Source organism: Dipodomys merriami, unplaced genomic scaffold, assembly GCF_024711535.1.
Source record: "Dipodomys merriami isolate MVZ:Mamm:240054 unplaced genomic scaffold, mDipMer1.0.p SCAF_10, whole genome shotgun sequence".
Taxonomy (NCBI): domain Eukaryota; kingdom Metazoa; phylum Chordata; class Mammalia; order Rodentia; family Heteromyidae; genus Dipodomys; species Dipodomys merriami.
In genome coordinates this window covers 9,582,221-9,609,235 of record NW_027202271.1, presented here as the reverse complement: position 1 = coordinate 9,609,235, position 27,015 = coordinate 9,582,221, and the positions used below count along the sequence as shown (strand labels likewise).

Sequence of the window (27,015 nt, the reverse complement as noted above, 5' to 3'; positions counted from 1 at the left end):
TGTGTAGCTCAGTGGCAGAGTACCTGCCTAGCATGCATGAAGGCATTAGGTTCAATCCTCAGCAGGCCAGAAATGCAGGAATGCAATTTTTAAAAATGCACAAGAGTCCTGTTCCTCTTAAAATTTGTGCATTATTTTACATGCTCTGTATCCCAATATAAAATGTTTATGTATATATAAGTTGTATGTAAATCTTTCTTTGGTTATAGGTGTACCTATGTAGTATCCATATACATTTATGTGTATGAATAGTTTTGTATAGGTATATACTCATAACAGGTCACACTGTAAGAGGAACATTCTGACCATTCCTTCCAAAGATGGTAATAAAATGTAAGCATGATTTGTCCTACCTTTTGATTCTTAAGCCTGTGCTGCAATAATTTTTAAAATGTTATTTTATTGTAAAGATGCTGTACAGAGGGGTTGCAGTTACATGAGTAAGGTAATGAGTACATTTCTTGTTAAGCATTGTTACCCCCTCTGTTTTCTCCTACTATCCCTTCCCTCCTCCACCTTCCCAAGTTGTAAAGTTCATTTCCAACATAGTGTCTTGTGAGTATCATTGTTTCAATGGGCTATCCTATGTCCTTCATCCTATGCATATTCATCTTATTTATTAACATTGGTTAACAAAATTTGTAAATTCTCATTTGTTTATTCTTTTTTTCTGTGTTTTTAGTAGGTGATTACATAAGAAATAGGAAAGTAATGTTGGATTTTTAACCATCTAAAGCCATAGTCCAAAATCAACTTCCTTACTCACTCCTTCCTTCCTCCCTCCCCCCTCCCTCTCTTCCTCCCTCCCCCCCTTCCTTCCTTCCTTCTTTCCTTTCTGCCTGCCTGCCTGTCTTCCTCTCTCCTTTCCTTCATAGATCATGGGTTCATGAAATATAGGTATATCAACAGATAATAAAGGTCCAAAATAAAGGAAGCACTTGATACTATAAGCACATTGAATATTAAGCTACAATGCCTTCATGTTGGTACTTGTTAATTTTTATTATTAATGAGACTGGAGGCCTCCAGTGAAGTTGGGGTGGGTCATCTCTAAGCAGAGAATTAGCACTCGGAGAACAATGACTCAAGACAGTGATCCAATATAATCCCTATTTTTAAAAAGCTATTTTTACCTGGGTGCCAGTGGCTCATGACTATAATCCTAGCCCCTCAGGAGGCTGAGATCTGAGGACTGCAGTTTGAAGCCAGCATGGGAAGTTAAGTCCATGAGACTCTTATCTCCAATTAATCACACGCACACACACACACACACACACACACACACACACACACGTACAGAGAGAGAGAGAGAGAGAGAGAGAGAGAGCCAAAAGTAGAACTGTGGCTCATATGGTAGAACCCTAACCTTGAGATAAAAAAAAGTTCAGAGATAGTGCCTAGTCTTAAGTTTAAACCCCAAGACCAGCAAATAAATAAGAAGCTATTTCTGGGGTTTAGTCCTGAATTTACTCCCAGTAATATCTTTCCTCCATTATAAAGAAGAAGCTAATGCTGGATATTTTTGAGTTTGTTACCTACTAGTTGGTCTCTGAAGTTTGTGTTTGACTTTCTAGAAGCAAAGGATTTGAAATAATCTTTCACTACTGAATGTATACAGCAGCATTGGCTAAAACTATTGCAGACTGCTGCCAATTCAATGCTAGCTAGTAAGATGATTTGGTGTCTCTAATTATTCTGAGGCCTGGGCTATAAATTAATTCAGTGCTTAGCTTTTAATATCTACTTTACCCATAAAAGAATAAGCTGTAAAATGTATCCTGGGTAATCTAGGAAGTGGTGAAATGCCACTTGGACTCATGTGGGTACCACAGATGATTAAGTATGGGCTCTCAAGGGAGCTAAACTTATCATCTTACAACCACCCCATGACTCCCTGAGTAGAAGAAAACCATTCAACAGAGGGCCTTGGAGACCTGAAATGCCAGTGTCCTGAAGCAGGCGTTGAAAGCATTGATCTTTTACAGCTCATAAATAGGCCATGACAGTCTTGTCAGTAACCACTTTTTAAATGTCTCTCTGAGACTTCAGGTTTTTATTTGAGAAGACCTATTTTCATTATAGCTACAGTGAAATTATGATAATGCCTTAACTTTTTCTTTTTTTTTCTTTTTTTTTTGGCCCATTCTGGTGCTTGAACTCAGAGCCTGGGTGCTGTCCTTGAGATTTTTTTGCTCAAGGCTAGCACTCTACCACTTGAGCCACAGCCCTACTCCAGCTTTTTGGTGATTAATTGGAGATAAGAGTCGCATGGACTCTCTTGCCCCGGTTTACTTTGAACCACAATTCTCAGATCTCAGCCTCTCGTGTGGCTAGGATTATTGATGGAAGCCACCGGTGCTCTGCTAGCCTTTTCTTTTAATAATGCTGTAAATTTATTTCAGAGATGAATGCTTTGGCTTTGTAGGACGTCTGTCGGAGATGTCATTCATTCATTCACAAGTCACCTTATGTCCCTCCTAGGATGGAGTGAAGCAATGGAGAAATGTAGGGACATGGCACAGAACAAGAATATCCTTGAGAGCCCTGATAATAGGTGGACTTGTTTGTCCATGCTATGCATTCTAGTTGCTTGCTAATTCTACTTCCTGCAGACTTCACCTTAAAGTAAGATGTGAGTAAGCTTCACCAGTGAAAGATTATTAGAGCTTGGTACCAGTGGCTCACACTTATATTCCTAGCTACTCAGGAGTTTGAGATCTGAGGATCATAGTTCAAAGCCAGTGCAGGCAAGTAAGGTAAGTAAGACTCTTATCTCTACTTAATCTGGAAAAAAACTGAAGTGGAGATGTGGATCAAGTGGTAGAGTACTAGCCTTGAGTGAAAAAGCTAATGGACAGCATCCAGGCCCAGAGTTCAAGCCTCACCACTGGTGAAAGAGAGGGGGGGGGAGAGAGAGAGAGTCAAACCTCACTACCGGCACAAAAGAGAGACAGAGAGGGGGAGACAGAGACAGAATATGTTAGTGGAATACAAAATGAATGTAATATAATCCCCAGAAAAAGAAATAACAACCTCCAGTACTTCTCTACATTCAATATTTTTACTTTTTGCTATTTTAAAAAAGGATGTAGACTCTATAAGAAAATACCACCTTCTCATCTTGTTGCTTTTGACCAAAAATCTTTCACAGTTGATTTAATCAGTAATATTATAATAGTTTCATTACTCACTAATGATGTAAAGTGAAGCTAGTCGCTAACTTACAGATTTCTTTTCTGTGACAGAGAAAAGCAATGATCTGAAATATGTATTAGAGCAATAACACAAGTGAGTAGTAATTGCAAGGCCTAAATAGCAGTAGTATGAGCAGAAATGGCAGCTGAGCTAATGCTGATACTTGCTATTAAATGGGCTGAAGATTGACTGACATACACTTAATATTGCCAGACTTATTAATGAGGTTCTGTTGCTGAATACTAATCCCAAACTCCCATTCCCCCTCCTCTGCCTATATTTTTTTGAGATGATTTTTACAAAACCACTGGGAACCGTATTATAACCTACTCAGCAGGCTGAGATCCAAGGATCACGATTCAAAAACCAGCCTGGGCTGGGCCAACTGACCAGCAAAATGCCAGAAGTGGGGCAGACAAATTGGAGAGCCTCTTATCTCCAATTAACCACCCAGAGTGCCATCCTTGAGCAAAAAAAAAGCTGAGAGACGGCTTCCAGGACCTGTGTTCAAATGCTAGTACCAACAAACACACACACACACACACACACACACACACACACACACACACACACACACACACACACACACACACACAGAGCATAGATGTACAGTGTCTGTCAGTCAGAGCTCTATAAAGGATGTAACAGACACAAGGCCCCAAAATGTTTTTAAGCCACCAGGCATCAGTTCACTGGAAGGTGCTGAATACATTAAACCCAAAACATAAACCCCAGGTTGATGCATTTGAACTTCTCAGCAAACATTCTTCATACATATTTAATTGCTCCTTTGAGGCCGTTACTGCTTGTAGAAGTTCCAGCATTGCTTCCATTCCATTAGTGAGCTTTCAGGGTGTCTCCTCCGTAACCCCAAATGATTGACTGTGGAAATGCCTTCTACTTACTGACTGAACACTAATTGAGTTTGTGTATAGGTTAAAAGAAAAAGTGTGTTTTCAAAAAAAAATGTTCAAACTATATTGATGTCACTTAAATTCCATGTAGTAGGGAAGGATGGCACACTTAAAGGATGATACTAAATGTCTCACTGGCTTTTTGAAAACATTGTGTGTAGCAAGCTAAACACTTAAAGAAGTTTTTACAATTAAAAAATATCTTTATTTAAAGAGCAAATAAACACTGATAGACATAATACCTTATTCTGGCAACAGCCAGGTTTTGTAGTGAACATATTTATTGTAAGCAAACATACAATTTTCTTGAATTCTAACATAGAAACCTAAAGCTCAGAATATCATTTCTTGACAGTTCTACTTGAGAGAGATAGCTAAATGTTTCTAAAGATGTTTTACAAACAGACCTAAAATGTTCACGTATTCATTGCCTTACTTGCAAAATAAAAACTCAGATATTTATACATAGTTCATGAAGACAAGAGATACATAAGGAATACTCATCATTTTTAACTCATGTTGAGAAACTGATCACATAATTCTAACATTTACTCAATCTTTTTTTACTTATATAGATTGTGATCAACCTGGGTCCTCATTTTGATTAGGTGAGAAGTCTAAACTCATGTATATAAATAACACTTTTGTATTCATCTGCACAAACATGAAATTTCATGAATGCTGTACTTGTGGTCTATGTTACATATTTATTTTGAATGGACACTTCTAAAAATGTAAACTAATCTTAGATGGAGTTCTGTTTTATGATGCTATTAATTAATTGGCTATCAATTATTGTAACATCTTTTGAAAATATTCTTTTTTCAAGTCTGTTATCTACTAAATAGAGCTCTCAGAAATGCTTCCTTAGTTGCTGCTTAAGTTATTTTCCATAAATAAGGAAATATAAAGAAGTAAATGAAGCCGGGCGCTGGTGGCTCATGCCTGTAATCCTAGCTACTCAGGAGGCTGAGATCTGAGTATCGCGGTTCAAAGCCAGCCCGGGCAGGAAAGACCGTGAGACTCCTATCTCCAATAAACCACCAGAAAACCGGAAGTGGCGCTGTAGCTCAAGTGGTAGAGCGCGTGCCTTGAGCTGAAGAGCTGAGGGACAGCGCCCAGGCCCAGAGTTCAAGCCCCACGACCGACAAAAAAAAAAAAGAAGTAAATGACATCCAAATAGGAAAGGAAGAATTGGAATAAAAGCATGTTGATTGAGTTATACTGGGGTCTCCCTACAGGAATCAGATGATGAAATGAGGTTTGTAGTGGGCTTTGGGGCAACTAATGGGCAAGCTTGCCATTAGCTTACATCCACATCTATCACAAACATGACTGGGGGCAGGTAAGTAGCTCACAGAAATAAACAGAGGAAGACTGTGTAACGATACCATATATTTGGTTTGTGTTGTTTTACAAGCAAATATTTCCACTGATTTGTTGTGGCGAGTGTGAGTTCATATTGCAAGTATGGGAATAACAGTAACATTTTAAAATCAGGTGCAGGTAGCTCATGCCTGCAATTCTAGCTGCTTAGGAGGGTAAGATCTGAGGATTATGGTTCAAGGCCAGCCTGAGCAAAAAAAAAAAAAAGCCATGAGACACTTATCTCCAATTAGTCACCAACAAACTAGATGTGATGGTGGGGGTCAAGTGGCAGAGTACCAGCTTTGAGTGAAAAAGCTAAGGAATACGGAACAGTGCTCAAGCCCTCAATACTGGCACACATGTGTGTGGGCACACACAAACACACACACATACACACACACACACACACACAAACCTAATATTTCCCCCAAAACCATGCATATGTAATCTGCCAGAAATTTTTCTTTAAAGCTAGCACTTGTTAAGTGTTACAGATTAGTTACTGCCCTGAATGGATACTTTATAGCATGGAATTGCATATTATGGACAGTTTTACCAAACAAAGAGATACATGTGAAGGAAATCCTCCCAGGAATGTTTTCTAGAAAAGTGAGCCATTGGGAGAAAGGAAGGGGAGAAAAATCTAGACGTGAGTTTTGCTTCAAAATGGCTGAGTGATGCACATGAGCTATGTGTGAGCGTGTTCCTATAGCCTGGTCTGTTCACCTGGACCCCAGGAGCAGAGTTGCAGTATAGCAGGTACATCAGGATATGTGACTACCCCATAGCCAATGGGAATTCATGGTGCTGGGGCCCTACTGGCTCATAAACTCAGGGCTTGAGGTTTGGTTTACTTTATCATCCTCATCATCATCCTCATCATCATTATCCTCCTCCTCCTCCTCCTCCTCCTCCTCCTCCTCATCATCATCATCATTATTGTGTGTGCAGGTAGTAGGGCTTGAACTCAGTTCCTGGATGCTGTCCCTTAGTTTTTTAGCTCAAGGCTAGCACTCTACCACTTGAGCCACAGTTACACTTCTGGCTTTTTGCTGTGTAATTGGAGATAAGAGACTCCATAGAATTTCCTGCCCAACCTGGCTTCAAACCATGATCCTCAGATCTCAGCCTCTGCAGTAACTAGGATTACAGGTGTGAGCCACTAGTGCCCAATGAGATGCCATCTTAATAGCATGTCAGCATGAAATAAAATAAGAAGAAAAGAAGAAAAGGAAAAGAAAAGAAGAAAGAGTGTCCTAGCCCATGATCAAAGCCTGGTGAGTTGATGCTTCCTTGAAATTATGAGTCAAATGGTATTATTGCTTGCATGTAAAAGTATGTGTATTCCTTTTAAGTAAGTGTTCAGCCTTAACACATGATGAGGTTAAAAGCATTCTTTGAGTAAACGAAACTTATAGCCAACCCCTAAACCTATTTTATTCTCACTTACATATATATCTACAAGTCTAATGGTCTGTTCCCTGCTTTCCAAAGTGTAGTAGACTAAACATGATTCAATCTTCCCTTTCATGACAGAAAATAATAAAGGCCCTGAGGTCATATTTCTGCAAATCATACTTATTGCTGTGACTCTGTAACACAAATACAGAATAAGTAGATGATTAGGCAGGAGTGTAATGAAACTCTAGAAATTGCCTTTGTAAAAATCTATGGCATGAAGATGTTTTATATTATTTGGCTCTTTATTTGAAAAAACAATATTAATTGCTTAGGAGTTAAAGTTAATTGGTACAAGTTTTATTGTATTTTTTATCTACCACTATTAGCTTACTAGGGCTACCATAGCAATATACTAAATACTAAAAAGCTTCTTTGCACAACAGAAATCTATTTTAATCTTAATTCTAGAAGCTACAAATCCAAGATTTAAATAATGGCAGAGTTATTTTCTTCTGAGGTTACCCTTCTTGACTTGTTGATCTTATCTCCATGTCATGATATGAGCTTTGCTCATATATCTGTCACATTTTAAAAGAAATAATTTTATTTCTATTACTAAGGTGTTATATAGAGAGGTTACCATTTCATAAGTGAGGTAGTGAGTACATTCTATTTTGGGGGGAAGAATGTCACCCCTTCCTTCCTTTGCTTTTCCCCAATTTTCACCCCTCTTCCTTTCCCACAAGTTGCATAGTTAGTTCATTTTCTACATCGTGTATACTGAATAGCATGACTGCATTTTTTTTGCCAGTCCTGGGACTTTAATTCAGCGCCTGGATACTGACCCTGAGCTTCTTTTGCTAAAGGCCAGTACTCTACCACTTGAGACTTGTGTTTTTGCTTAGCTTAAGGTTGGAGCTTCATTATTTGAGTCATACCTCCATTTCCAGCAATTTGCTGGTTAATTGGTAGTAAAAGATTTTCAGATTTGTCTGAAACACACACACACACACACACACACACACACACACACACACACACAGAGAGAGAGAGAGAGAGAGAGAGAGAGAGAGAGATACTTTAGTAGAAGCAAATGATGAGTACCTTCATATAATGTAGGTATAAAATTAGAACTCAGTGAAAGATTATATTATTATATATGTGTATGTTATACTAAAAGTAAAAAAAAAGTCAGCTCATTTATTCATAGAGGAAAAAAATCATAGTGAATTGCCTTTGAGAGTTTCAACCTTGGCAATGCTCTGTTCTTTTTATTCCAGAAACTCTATCATGATGCTATTTTTTGCAACGCAACTAGGGTAATTCCAATGTATGCCAAGGACGTTATAATGTGGTTTCGTGGCAGTTTTTTGGCCTGTCACTTCCTCTCTGTGATCGTCAAATTTCATTACATTAAGTACTGTGTTACTCTGTGCTCTTTCACAAGAGAATCCTAGCCAGCTGTATTGTAGAGGGTGAAGGGAAACTTGACAGTAGAGTGGGCTCTCTAGATTGTCTCCAATTGAGAGAGAAGGATTTTCCCTCCACATGCAATCTTGGTTCTTTTCCCCAGTCCAAATTATGGCTCTGTGAAGATGCATGAGAATACAGAGAAAATGCAGCATTTCATGGTTCTTCCTCATGACATGTACAAATAAAGCATGCATATCTAAGAACACTGGAATACCTTCTCTCTTTTTTGTATACTTTTCTATTATCTGTAAGTAGTTGTGCAAAGGGGTTTCAATTCCACATGTCAATTTATGAGCACAGTGCATCTTTATCTATATCACCCCTTCCATCCTTCTCCTCCATCTCTCCCAACCCCACCCCTCCCTTAAGTCACCTGCTTACATTTTCACATATGTACACTGGACATGTTGACTGCATTCTCTCACCCTTCCGCTCTCCACTCATCTGTCCTCCCATGCCTTGACTTCCACCCTCCTCAAGAAATATATGTTTACTCCTCCTGATATTCGTTTGGTTAACCTGTAAGTTAATCCTCCCTTGTGTATACAGTAGTCAATTTATTTATGCATATATGCATACATCCCTATGTGCATTCCCATATATGTTTATACTGTAGATCTAACATCCACACATGAGAAACATAATGCTGTTTGGCCCTCTGAGCCTGACTTACTTCACATAACATAATTTTTCCAGGTTTTTCTACTTCCCTGCAAGTGATCTAACATTACATAATATTATACTTCCTGATGGATGAGTTCCATTGTGAATATACATGCACACATATAGATCACTATACACATGTTCATATATCTCTCTCTATATACATATATGTACAACATATATATTGACAGATACAGATAGATATATTCAAATGCATATTGTTATATATAAAATATGTATACAAATATATATCTTTACATATACATACAAATATATAATGTATATTCAAATATATCTGTATATATAGGAACTTACATGACATTTCTGGGACTACACAGTGGTTTAACAACATATTTAATGACACATTGTACATATTTGAGAGAAAATAGTATACAATTTAAATTAAAGATCACAGAATGGTTAGTATTATCTCACAAGAACTGTTACCTCAACATATCTAGTCATTATTAAATTCTTTCCACTTGAATTTTGTCAAGATTTTTTAAAGCAAGAACAAAACAAAAAGAATGCAGAGAAGAAAGGCAGTACAATGAAAAGCCTATTACAGCAGAATTCAGTGCTTCTGAGTATTTACTGCCACCCAGAGATTCATTTTGTGACCTTGGGCAAGTCACCTTAAGTTATTGACAGTTTACATGTCAATAATACAAGGATTTTAGACCATACGCAGACAAACTCGAAGGCTTCTTGGATTTTTAGTTTTTTTTTTTTAGTTAATTCAAATCTACTTTCAAGGAGAAAGAAGAGGTCATAGTAAATGCATATGTTAAAAATACGACTAATTATAATTAAATGTGTTTAATGAAGCTAATCTGTTCCTTATTTTGCAGGCTTTGAAATTAGCCCACCTGCTCTCAGATCGCAGCATTACTGTTCAATAACTGTGCCTACCCTCCCCCCCCCCCCCCCGCAAAAAGCCACAGGTTTTGCTCATTAAAATAAAGCTGATAATGACACAAATACCTTGTAGAGAGGTAGGGAAGTATTGGGAGCTGTTCGAAACCAGTCCAGGCAGAAAAGTCTGTGAGATTCTTATCGCCAAAAAGCCATAAGCAGAGCTGTGACTCAAGTGGTAGAGTGCCAGCCTTGACCAAAAAAATCTCACGTAGGGACTGGAGGTATAGAACAAGTGTTAGAGCACTTGCCTAGCAAGCAAAGAGGCATGAGTTCAAGACCCCAGTGATAAAACAATCATCATCATCATCATCATCATCATCATCGCCATCATCATCATCATCATCATCATCATCATCATCATCATCATCACCATCATCGTCATCGTCATCATCATCATCTCAGAGACAGCGCCGAGGCCCAGGATAAATCCTAGAGAAGTCCAAACTGATAGGTAATATGTCTGATGTATGTATAAACATCCAACTGAAAGTTGAATGTCTGTCATTAAACGTAACAATGCTTGCTTCCTTTTCTTGCTTAGTTATGTGTGGACTGCCAAGACTTATGTTGAGCAGAAGTAAACAAGTCAGCATCCTTGCCTTGTTTAGAAGAAAATGGCAGCCATTTGCTGTCAATTATGGAATTGGATGTGGAGTTTATATATATATATATATATATATATATATATATATATATATATATTCATATATACACATAGTTATATATTTATTCATAATATATATGAAATATATTATGTAACATGTATGCCTTTTATACAGTTTGTCAAGAGATTCTTTTTAAACAAAAATGCGTTGAATTCTGTCAGATTATTTTTTTTACAACTATTGAGATCACCGTGTGTTGTTAACTCTATTCTGTTAATGTTAATGTTCTGCAATCCCATGTTGAGCCATTCTTATTTCCCAAAGATAAAGTCTGTGTGGTAATGGTATATAAACTTTCATTTATTTGTTTTCAATAGAATCATTTTTCAAGGGAGGGCTGGTACAGCAGCTTGAATTTGGCTCTTAGCTTTTTTGCCCAAAGCTAGCACTCTATCCCCTAAGCCACAGCTCCACTTCCATCCCTTTGCTGGTTCATTGAAGATAAGAGTCTCATGAACTTTCCTGCCTGGGCTGCCTGGCTGTGATCTTCAGATCTCAGCCTCCTGAGTATCTAGAATTACAGGTATGAGCCACCAGCACCTGGCATATACAATATATTCCTTAGTTTTGATCCAAGATCAAAAAGCAAACGCTGATTCATTTGTACTTGATCATGGTAAATGAGCTTTTCTATTGAGGACATGAGAGTATCTGCCCCTAAAAATCTTGATTTGAAAACCAGTCTGTTGTAAATTTCCCATCCTGACTAATGTAGCACAAAGTAGAGTTTATGGATTACCAACCTCAGAACCAGATCTGAACCATAGTGACCCCCAGGCACTAAGCAACCAGCTGTACTGTAATGATGCTAAGACTTTGTTGCTCTCCCTGTCAATCTGCAAGAAGCTGATGACAATGATCCAGATGATCTAAACACTGAATGACAGCCTTTCTCAGATAACCATCCTCTAACAGGAAATCTTCATTTAGCAGGCACATGTTGACCAATGCCTACAAGACTAAACATTTGTTAAAGGTGGATTACCATGCCAGGAAAAAAAACATTCTGGAGTAGCATTTTCGTCAATGAGACACTTGTGTTAATGGTTTCTCTGTAAGTATTTGCAAAATAATAAATACCTTAAAGGATTCCATGAAGGACCACTGAAAGGTGCAAATAACTAGCAAGAGTGAAAATATCCTACTTTGGCTCACTGGCTCATACTTGTAATCCTAGCTACACAGTCATATGAGAGATAAGAGATGAGGATCGCTGTTCAAAGTCAGCCCAGTCAGAAATATTGGTGGGACTCATCTCCTATCAATCAGCAGAAAAACCTGAGATGGAGATGTGGCTCAAGTAGTAGAGAGCCAGCTATGAGAGAAAAAAGAAGTTAGAATCTAAGGCACTAAGGTATTCTCTTCAAACAGTACACACACACACACACACACACACACACACACACACACACACACACACACACACACACACACACACACAGGTCAAGCTTTAGTAATCTATGGAGATTTGCTAGTGCAAGAACTGGTATTTTTATACCGACATTAAATACAGTGTAAGCAGGGGTCATACTGTGGGGGAGGGACATACAAAGCAACAAAGAAATCATCTTATAAATGTGTTAGAAACAATCACATGAGAGAAAAAAAAACATTTGAATACATATCTTAGGGTTCATTTCCCTAACCTCGCCTTATCTGACCTTTTCTGCTTGACTCAGACATACACTAGTCTAATAAAGTTGGTGGGAATTTGAATAAAAAGGTGGGAAGCTATTTCCTACACTGTTGAAAGGGATCAAGCTGTTAAATTTAGTTGAATATTGCTTTCTCTCTTCTACAATTTATGGCTTGTATTCTAAATGTGTGCATTGATACTGTGACATGTGAATTCAGGGACCTTTGAAAACATCACCCATACCTTAGAAATGTAGTAAGAAGTACGGCTTAGGTCTCAATTGTCAGAGGAGTACTTTATTCAGCCAGCAAACTTAAAATTAAAGAGGGATAGCTATATTGCCCAATTGCTGCTGTGACGTGGAGAAAAAATGGCACTCTCTCCAAACCTTTATTAAAGTCTGCTTTCTTTCAAAAATTCATAAATCCAGGGATTGTTGTTGAACTTAATATTGCCGTTTCAGGCTTTTTCAATGGAAATGAAGGCCTAGAGGTAGAGTACTATTTATGCAATTTAAGACACATTTATTTAATTTCTTTCCCTTTAAGTTCACTACAACATTCAGGAAATGAAGAAAAAAAATCTGTAGGACACAAATTTTCAGCAATGAGGTAACATGCCAGCACAGTGATAAACATTTTAGTGTTCTAATAAACTTGCTAATTATAAGTAAATCCCATTATTTAAGTCAAGAATGGTTTTTCAAATATGGAATGGAAATATTTCTGCATTTTTAGGAACATGGAAATTAAATACACTTTCTAACTCGTCCCATACGAATGACAACGTTAAAATACTTATTCTTTCACTATTTTCAATGAAGTCTTGCATGTGAAATAAATTGTAGACTATAGTAGGTATCGACTAGAGTAGATTTGGACGTCTTCACCAGAGTAATTAACTTGACAAGAATGTATGTAATGAAAAGGAACCATACAATTTGTGGATGGGAACTGGAGGGAAAAATGGTGAGAGAATAAGGGAAGGAGACATTGTCCAAAAAGAAGTGTACTCTTTACCTGACTCATGTAACTGCAACCCCTCTGTACATCAGCTTCATAATAACAATTTTTAAAATTTTTAAAGGCTTTATGTAATGTTTACTAGGTGTCAGGCACTGTGCTAAGTCCTGCAAACATGTCCAGTAAAATGTTATTCTTGCGTTCAAATAATGTGAAAGGTGGAAATAAGTAAAGAGGTATATTTTCACTATAATGAATTTGTTTAAACTTTGTGTGTGTGTGTGTGTGTGTGTGTGTGTGTGTGTGTGTGTGTGTGTGCCAGTACTGGGGTTTGAACTCAGGATTCACCCACTTGGCTTTTATTGACTAGAGCAGCTAGCATTACATAAAAATAAGTTTGTGGGTTATTTCTATAAACAGCTCAATGTGTAAGACTGGACTCATTATCCTTCAGTTAAGACTGTTTCTCCAGTAGTATCTCCTCTCTCTGAGAATACAGTAATCGCCTACTGAGTTGCTCCTGCCCAAACACTCCTTGATTTGTTCCTCTTCCCACTCCTAACCAATCACTGCATCTCCTCTCACTAACCAATCACCACATCTCCCTTCACTAACCAATCACCGCATCTCTCTTACTAACCAATTACAGCACCTCCCTTCACTAACCAATCATTGCATCTCCCTTTGCCTGTCTCCAGCTCACTCAGGATGGAATTTCAATTCTAGCTCCTTTAAAAAAATCATACCTGGAGCTCCTTTACCACTGCATCCCATCACCACGCTCACTCCTGTTGTCTCTTTTATTCTCACCTTGCATTTTTCACTCTACTGAAAATTACAGGCTCTTCATTCTTATTTTATCTTTCAAAATTGTGTTTTCAGCACCCTGGACAGAGCTCAATGATGGCAACAATGAGGAATAACAAGATCACATAACCAGCACACAATAAGTAGTAATGAGTGCAAGACTGAAAGCCAGCAGGTGGCTCGCTCAGAGGCTATGCTCCAGACTACAATTGTACATTGTATTCAGCATTTAATTGTTATTTGTTATGACACATTAATAAAAATATATGGCTGCTATCAATTCCTGCCTTAGTTCACTTACACTTATTACAACTTAGACTTACTCCAACACATGCTTTTTGGTTTTTATCCCTCTGCTCTCTTTCTGTTTCTATCTCTCTGTCTTGCTTTCTCTTTCTGTCTCTCTGTCTCTGTTTGTGTGTGTGTGTATGTGTGTGTTTCTGTGTCTTCTTTTTTCCCTTCCTTACCAAATCCTTTTCTTCTTGTTTCTAACAACTGTGATACTCAATGTAAACAATAGCAGAAGCTACATTTGATTTTCAGTTAAGACTGAGTTCAAGGCCAAAGTTGGCAAAAATAAAAGAAGAAAATGAAGATGATCAAGACAGATAATAAGGTACATAGCTCTGTGGCAGGGCATTTTCCTAGCATGCATGAAGCAAAGCATTGAGTTCAAACCTCAGCACCATAAAGAAATTAAATTACTAAATCAATTCATACATCCATACACATATGCAAACACACACATACATATGTACAAAGTAAATAAATAAAAATTTCAGAAGGACTAAAAGATGTTCTCCCAAATCATTTTAGTGCTATGAAAAGTCCTTATATTTTTAAATACAAGACACTCCTTCAAAATAATAGACAAAATAAAAGATGACTCTCTTGATGTCTGAATAGAATGAAAGTGGACAATCATACTTACTCATGGATATTTGTGACAACACACTGCTACAATTTTTCCTTCCAGTTACTTGGATTTTCTAAGTAACACAGACCACAGTTTTTAACCAGATGCACTGCCACCATCCTGCCTGGAAAGCCTGCTGGATAATCTCTATTATTAGTTTCCTTGCCATTTGCTGCCCAACCCATAAAGCACCAAAAGCAGTTTTCTGTTAAAGAAGAATGCCATTACTGGAGCTGGGTGTCTGCATGCTTCAAGATGGGTGAGGTTATGTTACAGTATTAAACAATCCCTGAATCTCAGGATTTTAATGCATGCGCACAAGGTATGCCCTCTGAGTTGTTAGGAATGTTTAGTTTATTCCATATCCTCCTCAGCTAGTTTCAGGTTTCTACAATGCCACCAGTGTTGCCCCGTGAATATTAAATGCTTCTATATGGACATGCCACATTTTCTTTGGTCAAAACTAATCACATAATCACAAGAAACAGGTGAGTGGAATTCCCTGGTATTGGTGGCTCAAATCTTTTTTTTGGCGGGGGGGTCTGGTCGTGGGGCCTGAACTCTCGACCTGGGCACTGTCCCTCAACTCTTCAGCTCAAGGCTAGCACTCTACCACTTGTGGTGGCTCAAATCTTTGTTTGGTCCTACCTTTTCAGGAGGCTGAGATCTGAGGATCAAGGTTCAAAGCCAGCCCAGACAGAAATCCATGAGACTCTTATCTCCAAATACCAGAAAAATGAAAAACAAAAAAAAGTAAGTAGAGGTATGGCTCAAGTGGTAGAGCAGTAGTAGCCTTGAGTGAAAAAAGCAAGGCAAGAGTAAGAGACCTGAGTTCAAGCCCCAATACCAGCAGAAAGAGAGAGAGAGAGAGAGAGAGAGAGAGAGAGAGAGAGAGAGAGAGAGAGAGAGAGAGAGAGAGAGAGAGAGAGAGAGAGAGAGAGAGAGAGAGAGAGACAGAGACAGAGACAGAGACAGAGAGAGGGAGAGAGAGAGAGGGAGAGAGAGAAAGAGAAAAGAATTCTCTCTTGCATCTGGTTTCTTCTGTTTTGCAAATCACAGCTAAGAGTCCCTCCTTATTTGGAAAAAAAATAAGAGTTTTGGAAGTATCATACAGGCTACTTCCCACTAAAACATTTCAATTGCAACTCAGGTGAGTAAAATAAAACAGGAAGCCAGAAGGCAAATGTGAATACCATATATCATAATATTTGTTTTTTGGGGTCTATTCTTTTACATCAGACCCAATCCATAAAAATGGTCCTAGTTAGAAGCATGTAAGGCAGCTACAAAGGATTTAGAGTCTTAAGATATTTATTCTCTTTAATTACCAAAAGGTCTGGGGAAATTGCTCTATTGCTATATTTTCAAATACTGTCATAATTCAGTCTCATCTCCAGTATGAAAACCTAAATGCCCCAGCAACCTCATCTTTGTACAATTACCAATGGCTTTATGGAGAAGATGCCTTTCACTAAGAGTTGAGGTCATGGAAGCTACTCACTTGCAAATGATATCATTTCTGCCAGGCATCCTGAGTTTACAGCAGCTACATAGAAGCAGGAGATAAATCTGCTAGAACATATTGCTCCTTGTGCAAGCTACAGTGCTGTTCAAACTGCTGGATGCAATCAGCCTGCAACTCATAAAAGATTTTCTCTGCAACACTCCTTCTCCAGCTCAGATTCTTTCCCCCACAAATCGCTTTCCTAACTAGAGCATCATTGAAAGAACACACTGATTTTTCCAGTGGATGGTATATATTCAGTAACTATTCTCTTTTATTTAATTTTAAACTTTGCCAATGATTTGCACACTTTTATTTCCAGAGATGAAAATGAAAACAAATGACCTATATATTTGCTAAATCTTTTCTATTTGAAAAGTAGAAACAAAAAGAAAGAGATTACTTTTCACTAACTTCTGCAATTTAACTTCTTAGATAAGCATTTTCTCTTTTTAAAATCACTTTATCTTTTAAAATCATGGTATTGTTTCAGCTACACAAGGAAGTTGAGATCTTAGGATCCCAGTTCAAACTCTGAAGGGCAGAAAAACCCACAAGTCTCTTATTTCCAATTAACCAGAAAAAACAAAAAGGCTGGAAGTGAAGGTGTGGCTCAAGTGCTAGAATGTTAAACTTGAGCATCAATGCTCAAGGACAACATCCAGGCCTTAAGTTCAAGCCCCCTAACTGGCGTGCATCCGTGTGCATGCACACACACGTGCACGTGCGCGCGCACACACACAGACACACACTTAAAGTGGAAGTATTGCTCAAGTAGTGGAGGGCCACTACATTTCAAGTGAAATGGCTAAGTGACAGTGCTCAGACCTTGAGTTTAAGCCTAAAGACTGGCATGCACACATGCATACACACACACACACACACACACACACACACACACACACACACACACACACACACACACAAATCATAAGTAGGAGCCACCAGTGCCCAGTTCAATGATTACTTTTGAAACACTGAAATTATGATTACTCATTGGATGTTTGTTGTGACACACAGCAAAAATAAACCTACTTGCATAAAGGAATTTGATAATATAGGGGTCTGAGGGCTAAGGAGTAAAGGAAATCCATGAAGATACTTCAGGAAAAAAACTAGCATGCATTTCTCTCTTCTCCAACAGCCACTGTGATTAGCAAGAACTAATAGTGCTCAGAGGAACCTTCAGATTTTGTACACATGGCTCACGTTGGCAAAAACTTAACCTTGACTCAGCAATGAACTGACTGTGACAATACATTAACCAATACAAAACTCTGTATATGGACATAGACAATGGAAGTGATCTCTAAACCCTTTTGATATTAAAGTCTAGCTCTTTCCAAACCTGTAAAGAATCCTTGGAGCAGGGGGATTCTTAGAACTGGCTTACATAACACAATAAGCCAAAGAAGAAATCGAGATAATACTTTGAATATTTGCACATTAATGTATCTTTTATTCTCAAAGAACTATTCTCTTCTTGTGGTTAATGGTCTTGGAGATCTATGCCTAAAATAATAGCACCAACCTCAAAAGGCTGTCCAGATTAACTAAGTAAATATATAGAATGTCAAGTCCTTAACCCAGTGCCTAGAGCAAAATAGTCCATCAGTAAATATTTGCTCCATATTGTACTTATATGTGTGTTTATGTGTATCTATGTATGTATATGTATATATATGTATAAACATGTATATGTGTATATTGTATATATAAACATACTATTTTTAAGGTAAGGAACACCATAAAATAGGTCATATTTAGCCAGGCACTGGTGGCTCACACCTATAATCCTAGCTACTCATGAGGCTGAAAGCTAAAGACTGGTTCAAACCCAGCCTGGATGGAAAAGTCCATGTAAAAGTGGAAGAGTGGTTTGCATGGTAGAGTGCTAGACTTGAACAAAACCATTCAGGGACAGATCCCAGGCCTTGAGTTCAGAAAAGAAATTAAAAAGAAAACAAAGAAAGCCACACTAGATTCACAGAGACAAGGTCCAGACAAAATCTGCAAAAGTCAAATTCATTTTCACATTACTGAAAAATCTGCTTTTGTTTACCTGCTAAGAATTGAGTTCAAAATGTCATATATCTTGGGCAGCATTTAATGACAGGGCTAAAGCACAAAAGGTAATAAGAGTGTTTATTCACACAAAGAATGTTATTTTGCAAAATTTTCACATAAAAAAGAAACAAGTTTTAGAGTAATCAGGTTTTTCTTTCATTTCAAAAGGTAAGTGAAACTGGGGACTCGCATCTGTAATTCTAGCTCCTCAGGAGGCTGAGACCCAAATATGGACATTTGAAGCCAACCTGGACAGCAAAATCCATGAGGTTTTTCTCTCATTAACCAGAGAGAAGCTGAAAGTGGAGGTGTGGCTCCAGCCTTGAGCAAAAAAGCTAAGAGACACAGCACCCAGGCCCTGAGTTCAGGTCCCAGAACAGGCACAAACTCAAACCAAAAAACAAACAAGGCAAGTGAATAGGCTAGGATTTTCCAGGACAAGCTTTCACAATTAAAAGCAGTACTGAGTATTTCTGAACGTAACTTCTCACCTATCTGGGAGAACCAAAGTGCCGGGTACATATGCTATTTATCACATGATGGCACTGACACAGAGAAAGAATCTATGCAAAGAAGCAATGCCAGTGAGACATGGGATGCACAAAGAGGTTCCTTGTCAGCATATCCTCCTCAGAGCAAAATCACAACCTTCTGAGCAAAACAACCAAATCATGAATGTAAAAGAGGAAGGTGACGGGGAAGGAAAGACAGAGAAAAGGGGGAGCTAATAAATAATAATAGAGGAGAAAATAGGATCAAAGTACCTTACATGTTTGGGTACAAGTCATAATAAAAGCTATTACTATGTATAAATTAATGTGACACTGAGCATGTATGTCTATATGCACGTATACATATGTACACACACATACAAGGGACACTTTTTAGTGTTTGTGCCAGTTCTGGGGCTTGAACTCAGGGCTTTGCGCTCTTGCTTGGCTTTTTCTCTCCAGGGGTCCTTTATCATTGAGCCACCCTTCAGCTCTGACATTTTTACTGATTAACTGGAGATAAGAACCTTACAGATTTGTCTGCCCAGGCTGGTTTTGAAGCCCAGTTCTCAGGTCTCAGCCTCCTGAGCAGACAGGATCACAGCCATTATCCACAGACATCCAGGAAAGGGTCACTTTCATATATCATGTTTCAGTGATTAAAAACTGCAATTCGTCACTTTGGGGATTTTTGTTTGTTTTTGTCTTTGCTGAATTAAAAACCTAACTCCATCTGCTCCTCACTGTACTAGCAAAACTTCTAAGTGTATATGTGATAAAAATACGCAAGTAGAACTTAATTCACAAATAACTTAGAGAAAGATTTTAATGTTACACAATTGCCTCTCTCAATAAAAGTCTAGATGTCTGAAGAAAATCGCATCCAACTCCAATTTTTAAAGGAATGAGACAAAGCAGAATTAAGTGCATGAGTGAATGAAATGATTTCCTACCAGAATAAAGTGATCCTAACATTTCCTTTCTTCCAGAAAGCTCTTGCAGATTTTCCCCAGTCAGGATAGGGTTTATCCTGCAGCATCATATCAGTGACCTGTAGTAATGAGAGAAACTTATTTAGTACTTTGGATATATTAAATTCAGATTTAAGTATTCCCTTGTAATTGACCTTCTGAGCAGAATATATGCATATTTTAATATTAGATTAAAATTAGAATATACTTTATTCAATTAAAAACTTCATATTGAAGGAGCACATTTGAGGTCACTCAGTGTGTCACATACTGAAATTAACTTTTTTAATGTGTGTGTGAAAATACCATACAGAGGGGTTAAAATTACATGGGCAAGGTAATGAGTACATTTCTTATCAAGCATTGTTGCCTCCTCCTTTGTTTCCCCTTCCCATCCCTTCTCCTCTCCAACCCCTCCCCACTCCCCCACCCTCCCACCCCACCAAAGTTGTAAAGTTCGTTTTTCGACATAACGTCTTGTACATCTCATTGTTGTAATGGGTCCACGTGTAACCCTATTTAAACAGTTTGTTTTTTCCCTTCCCCTCCACAAATTATACTGACATCAAATACAGTGAAAGCAGGGGTTATACCCTGAGGGAGGTACATACAAAGCAACAAAGAAATCATCTTATAAACGTTGGAAACAATCGCAAGAAAGAAAAAAAATTTGAATCCTTATCTTGAGGTTTATTTCACTTAACATCAACTTGTCTGACAGTTTCTGTTTGTCTCAGACATATACTAGTTATTGCAAATAAGGGAAACCATGGGACCTATATTTCTTTGGGACTGGCTTAATATAATTTTTTCCAAGTATTTCCATTTCCTAACAAATGGGGCAATGTCATTCTTTCTAATGGAGGCATAGAATTCCATTGTGTATATATACCACATTTCTTTGATCCATTCATCTACTGAGGAGCATCTGGGTTTGTTTCATATCTTAGCTATAGTAAATAATGCTGCAATAAACATAGTTGTGCTGGTAGCTTTAGTATGGTCTTGTTTGTGAACATTTGGGTAAATGCCCAAAAGTGGGATTGCTAGGTCATAGGGAAGCTCTATGTGGAGTCTTTTGAGGAACTTCCATACTGCTTTCCAAAGTGGTTGAAAAAGTTTACACTCCCACCAACAATGCAGTAAGGTTCCTTTCTGTCCACATCCCCTCCAGCATCTGTTCTTATTAGAGTTCTTGATTATCGCCATTCTAACTGGGGTGAGGTGGTATCTCAATGTTGTTTTGATTTGCATTTCTTTTTTGGCTAGGGAGGTTGAGCATTTCTTCATGTGTCTATTGGCCATTGTTAATTCCTCTTCAGAGAAGTTTCTCTTTAAGTCTTTAGCCCACTTATTTATTGGGCAGTTGCTTCTTTGAAGACTTGTTGTTGGGGAATTGAATTTTTTGACTTCCATGTATATTTTAGATATGAGACCCTTGTCCGTTGTATGGCTAGTGAAGATCTTTTCCCAATCTGTGGGCTTTCTATTGATCTTGCTAGCTATGTCCTTTGCCATGCAGAAGCTCTGCAATTTCATGCAATCCCATTTGATTTGTTGTGTTTCTGGCTCTCTATTAAGAAAATTTCGGCCTGTGCCAAGGAGACCTAAAGTTTCTCCTATTCCATCCTATAATGTTTTCAGAGTGAGACTAACTTTTTTACATGTGTGCCAGTACTGGGTCTTGAACTCAGGGCCTGGGCACTGCCCTTTAGTTTTCTGGCTGAAGGCTGGTACTCTATCACTTGAGCCACATCTCCACTTTCATCTCTGCTGATTAGTTATAAAAAAAAGTCTTATCAACTTTCCTTCCTCTGGCTGGTTTGGAATTGCAAGCCTCAGATCTCAGTCTCTTGAGTGTCTAGGATTACAGGCATGAGCCACCAGTGCCAGGCTAAGACTATTATTAAAATATTAATCAAGATTCAATTTTGTAACAAGACATCTTGAAAAATGACTATCTCCTTAGAAACAGACATACTTAACAAAGTAATATATCAGATTCTTTTTCAGATTGCCTAAATCAGAAATTCCAAATCCAGCTAATTTCTGGTGTGTCTAGGTTGAATCTAGTCTTAACCTTTCCTTTTACTCTTCCTGTTTTCATTCAACTATATGTGTTTTTTGTTGTCAAAAGTCTACTTATCTTTTGTCAAGTAGTATACCAGTGTATAAACAAAACTCTGTATGAGTGTGTGCATATGCACACACATGTGTGCCAGTCCCGGAACTTGAACTCCTGGCCTGGATGTTGTCCCTAAGCTTTTTTTGTTTTTGTATATATTTTTTATTGTAAAGATACTGTACAGAGGGGTTACAGTTACATGAGTAAGGTAACAAGTACATTTACTATGGAGCATTGTTACCTCCTCTTTTGTTTTTCCCCTACCATCCCTTCCTTCCCCACTTCCCCAACCGCCCCCCCCATCCACTCCACCAAGTTGTAACATTTGTTTTCAACATAGTGTCTTGCACATCTCATTGTTACAATGGGTCAACCTGTATCCTTATTTAAGCACTGTATTTCCCTTCCCCTCCCCAAATTAGAAAAATAGAAACTTCTCTGAAAAGGAATTAACAATGGCCAATAGACACGTGAAAAAATGCTCAACTTCTCTAGCCATAAAAGAAATGCAAATCAAAACAACATTGAGATACCACCTCACCCCAGTTAGAATAGCTATAATCAAGAACTCTAATAAACAACAGATGCTGGAGGGGATGTGGCCAGAAGGGAACCCTACTGCATTGTTGGTGGGAGTGTAAACTTGTTCAACCACTTTGGAAAGTAGTATGGAGGTTCCTCAAAAGACTCCACATAGAGCTCCCCTATGACCCAGCAATCCCACTTTTGGGCATTTACCCAAATGATCACAAACAAGGCTGTACTTAAAGCTCCCTAAGCCTTTTGTTCTAATGAACAGAGTGCTATAATTGAGCCACAGCTCTACTTCTAGCTTTTTGGTGATTAATTGGAGCTAAACGTCTCATGGATTTATCTTCCTGAGCTTACATGAATTGTGATCACCAATGTCTGACAAAACGTCTGACAAAATGTCTTTATTTTTAAGCAGACACACTGAGATTTTTATTTACTTATTCCTCACACTATTTTTTTTGTCATTCCTGGGGCTTGAACTCAGGGCCTGGGCACTGTCTCTGAAACTCTTGGTGTTCAAGGCTAGCACTCTACCACTTAAGCCACAGCTCCTTCCTGAACCTCTCTATTTTCTGAGTTGTACCAGTTATGGGGAAAGGAAGCTCATTGTTACATTGTTACAACTCCACATATGTTTATGATTTGCCCCCTCTGGCACACTCCTTGCATGCTTTCTTCTAAAAAAATATCATCCTTAATAGGTTTTATTGTTCAATTTTCATAGTTGCAAATAATCTATTTGGCCAATATTCACCCTTCCAGGCACATCCCCCTCCTGCGTTTCCACACCTACCCAAAGAGTCTGTTTCCCTTAGCGCCCAGCCCTCTATCAGTCCCCTTGATGTTGAGTTTCTCTGTGCTCCTCCCATATCTATATGATGCACATTCCAGGGTTATTTGCTCTTTTTCTCTCTCTTTCTCCACCTCTCTTACAAAACTGAACTGTTGCACAGCACTTAACATCCAGTGTCTCGGTGCATATATTCTCAGGAGGTGTCATCTGGGAGGGCTGCTTGTGTGACTCAAGCAGTAGAGTACCTTCCTGGCATCATCCTCCCATTCCACAATCCTGTGTCTTCTTCCAAAGATATCATGTCCTCCTGGCTCTGCATGCTCAGGCTCTGCCTATTTTCTGAAGCGTAAGCGCGGTCGCCATTGTGATGTCTCCACTGTTTTTTCTGCTGCTGAACGACCTATCTTTCTCCTGTCATGTATCAGTTTCTGTCTTCTATTTTATTTACTGCTCTACTACTTTATTTGCTATTTTATTTCCTAACAGGTTTTGATGTCCCTGAGGATGAAGATTTATTCGTGTATCCATTCTAATATCTATGGATCTTTTAAATAGTAGACAAAAAATATACTCTAACAAATGATGAAATGAATTAGGATGCAAATTCTCAATTTTACAGACCCATTAACAAAGTGAATTGCCTGTTAGCTGTGTCATGAATTAATGGTCTCAATACCAAGCCTCAAAAAAAGTCATATGGGATAGGAAAAAATTAAATAAATTTCCTTCTTTTTCCAAAAAAGGAGGACATGTTGATGCATGTGTGTGCATGCACACGCACACACATACACATCACACACACATACACACACAAACATTCTGTTTCCAGGAAATCCACCTGCCCTTTAAAAGTAGAAAATATTATTCAAATCATTATGACTTTAATTAATAATGTTCAAATTCAGACCCACCAAGCAGATTCAAAATTAAGCAAACCGATATAGAATGAGGTAGACTACATTAAGGAAAAATTTTTATTACCTATTATATATATACTTTTAATATTACCTACTAAACATATACTTTTCTTTTACTCTTAAAGCTTGAGCATTCCATTTAAGTGAAGTAAGCCAGACTCAGACAAAGGATACATGTTTTCTCTGATATGTAGAAGTTAGATCTAAATTAATAAATATAAATATGAAAATATATACAGGGACATATGCAGTTATACACAAATAAAGTGACTGAAGTATGGTATATGCAGGCGTGGGATACAAAGGTGGAACTCTTTTTTTTTTTTTTTTTTGGGTCCGGTTGTGGGGCCTGAACTCTGGGCCTGGGCTCTGTCCCTCAGCTCTTCAGCTCAAGGCTAGCGCTCTACCACTTGAGCCACAGTGCCACTTCCGGCTTTTTTCTTTTTGCTTATATGGTGCTGAGGAATCGAACCCAGGGCCTCAGGCTTGCAAGGCAAGCGCTCTACCGCTGAGCCACCTTCCCAGCCCCAGGTGGAACTCTTATTAGTAACTTAATTACAGATTAGCAAAACAAATGCCAGGAAGCTGTAATTGTGTCCTCAGAGGTGGGCAAGGTAAAGAGGAAAGGGGACAGATGAATGGTAAGAAGAAGAGTAGCTAAAACAATCACCATAGTCAATACACAAATGTAAAAACGGGGCCAGTTAACTTCAGGACATGAATGGGTTTGGGAGAGGTGGAAGGAATGACACTGATCAAGATACATTGCCACCAGATGCCGGTGGCTCACACCTGCAATCCTAGCTACTCAGGAGGGTGATATCGGAAGATCAGGGTTTAAAGCCATCCTAGGCAGCAAAGTCCATGGGACTCTGATCTTCAATTAACCACCCCCCCCCCAAAAAAAAAAACCAGAAATGGAAGTGTGCTTCCCTTGAGCAAAAAAGTTCAGGGACAGTGTTCAAGCTGGGGATTTAAGTCCCAGGACCAGCATGCACACATGCATGCGCACGCGCGCGCGCGCGCGCGCGCACACACACACACACACACACACACACACACACACAACTTGAAAAAGGTTTAATGATTCATGACAGCACTCTATGGGAGTGTTTCTGTCCCTTCAGTAGTACTGGGATTCCAGTGGCATCTTAAGCAAGCCCATTCTATCATGTCATTCAGCATCCAGGATCTGGTCATTAGAAACAACCACTGGCATACCAATGTTTCTGATGATCACCCAAGAGCTGATCAGAATTGTGGGCTCCTTAGAGTTCAGGTTTCAGGAAAGATTTCAGCTTGATCCTTATTTATATTCTGTCACAATGTCATTTCTGGGAACATAATTCTCAAGATGCTCTGCGTTGATGAGAAGTAAAGTTACTTCCCTGGCCCTGCTCTGAGCAACACTGGCAGATGTATGCCAGTGCTGTGTCACTTAGGCCTACAATAATTTTCCAGGATGTAGCTTCCCTATTCAATTTCAACAACCCTGAGTGGTTTTAAAATCAAAATCAGAGTTGATTTCATCAAAAGTTGTCAATCATGTTGATGAATGTGAATGCAACTAATATAACAAATTCAAGCTAAATGCTGGTGGCTCACATCTGTCATTCTAGCTACTCAGGAGGCTGAGATCTGAGGTTTTGGTTTGAAGCCAGCCCAGGCAGAAAGTCCATGAGCCTCTTATCTACAATTAACCAAATTAACTACCAAAAAGCTGGAAGTGGAGGGGTAACTCCTGGTAGAGCGCAAGCTTTTTGTGAAGGAGCCAAGTAAGAGCACAAGGCCCTGAGTTCAAGCCCCAGCACTGGGGAAAGTTCTATTTTCCTTGTTTTTAAAAGAGAGATAGCTGTCTGATGATTTTTTTTCATCTATTTATTTTGTTTTTGATCCTTCAAATCATAGGACTGAATATTCTCAGACGAATGACCATGGGTTATATTTTCCTTCAAGAATAATTCTTGGCTGGGTGCCGGTGGCTCACGCCTGTAATCCTAGCAACTCAGGAGCTGAGATCTGAGAATCGTGGTTCAAAGCCAGCCCTGGCAGGGAAATACATGAGACTCTTATCTCCAATCAACCACTCAGAAACCGGAAGTGGCACTGTGGCTCAAGTGGCAGAGCACTAGCCTTGAGCTAAAGAGCTGAGGGACAGCACCCAGTCCCAGAGTTTAAGCCCCACAACTGACAAAAAATAATAATAAGAAAGAAAGAAAGAATAATTCTTGCTGTTTCTCAAAATGAGCCAAGGGAAGATAGCAATAAAAATGAACTTTAAATAAAATGAATTAATTTGTTACTAAAAAGTAGAGAAATATAGAAATATAAATGCCATATATTCTTGCACATAAAAGTCTTTATCTTAACTTCCCAGAAGAAAACAATCGCCATTCTTCTAAACAAGACAGTTTCAGCACTTCTCCCTCATAAGCTTCTTTGTTTTTCCCTTGTGCCAGGCCTAAGGTTTGAACTCAGGACCTAGGCACTTGAGATGTTTTGCTCAAGACTAGCACTCCACTACTTCTGGCTTTTTGCTGACTAATTGGAGATAAGAGTCTCATGTACTTTCCTGCCCGAGCTGACTTCAAATCTCAGTCCTCATATCTCAGCCTCCTGAGGACATAGGCTCACAGGTGGGAGTCCCGAGCACCAAGCAGCTTCATTTCCTCATTGGATAAATTATTTGGGGGCC

General features: G+C 38.6%; 1 protein-coding gene across 3 annotated transcripts in view; it reads right to left on the bottom strand.

Moving 5' to 3' along the window:
- Tmem117 (transmembrane protein 117) overlaps positions 1–27,015 on the bottom strand; it is a 376,216-nt gene that overhangs the window by 111,590 nt on the left and 237,611 nt on the right. For all 3 annotated transcript variants that reach the window (XM_070039317.1, XM_070039328.1, XM_070039323.1), the window contains exon 5: positions 19,934–20,031. In XM_070039317.1, coding sequence (XP_069895418.1) covers positions 19,934–20,031 — 98 coding nt within the window. The remainder of the gene's footprint in view (positions 1–19,933; positions 20,032–27,015) is intronic.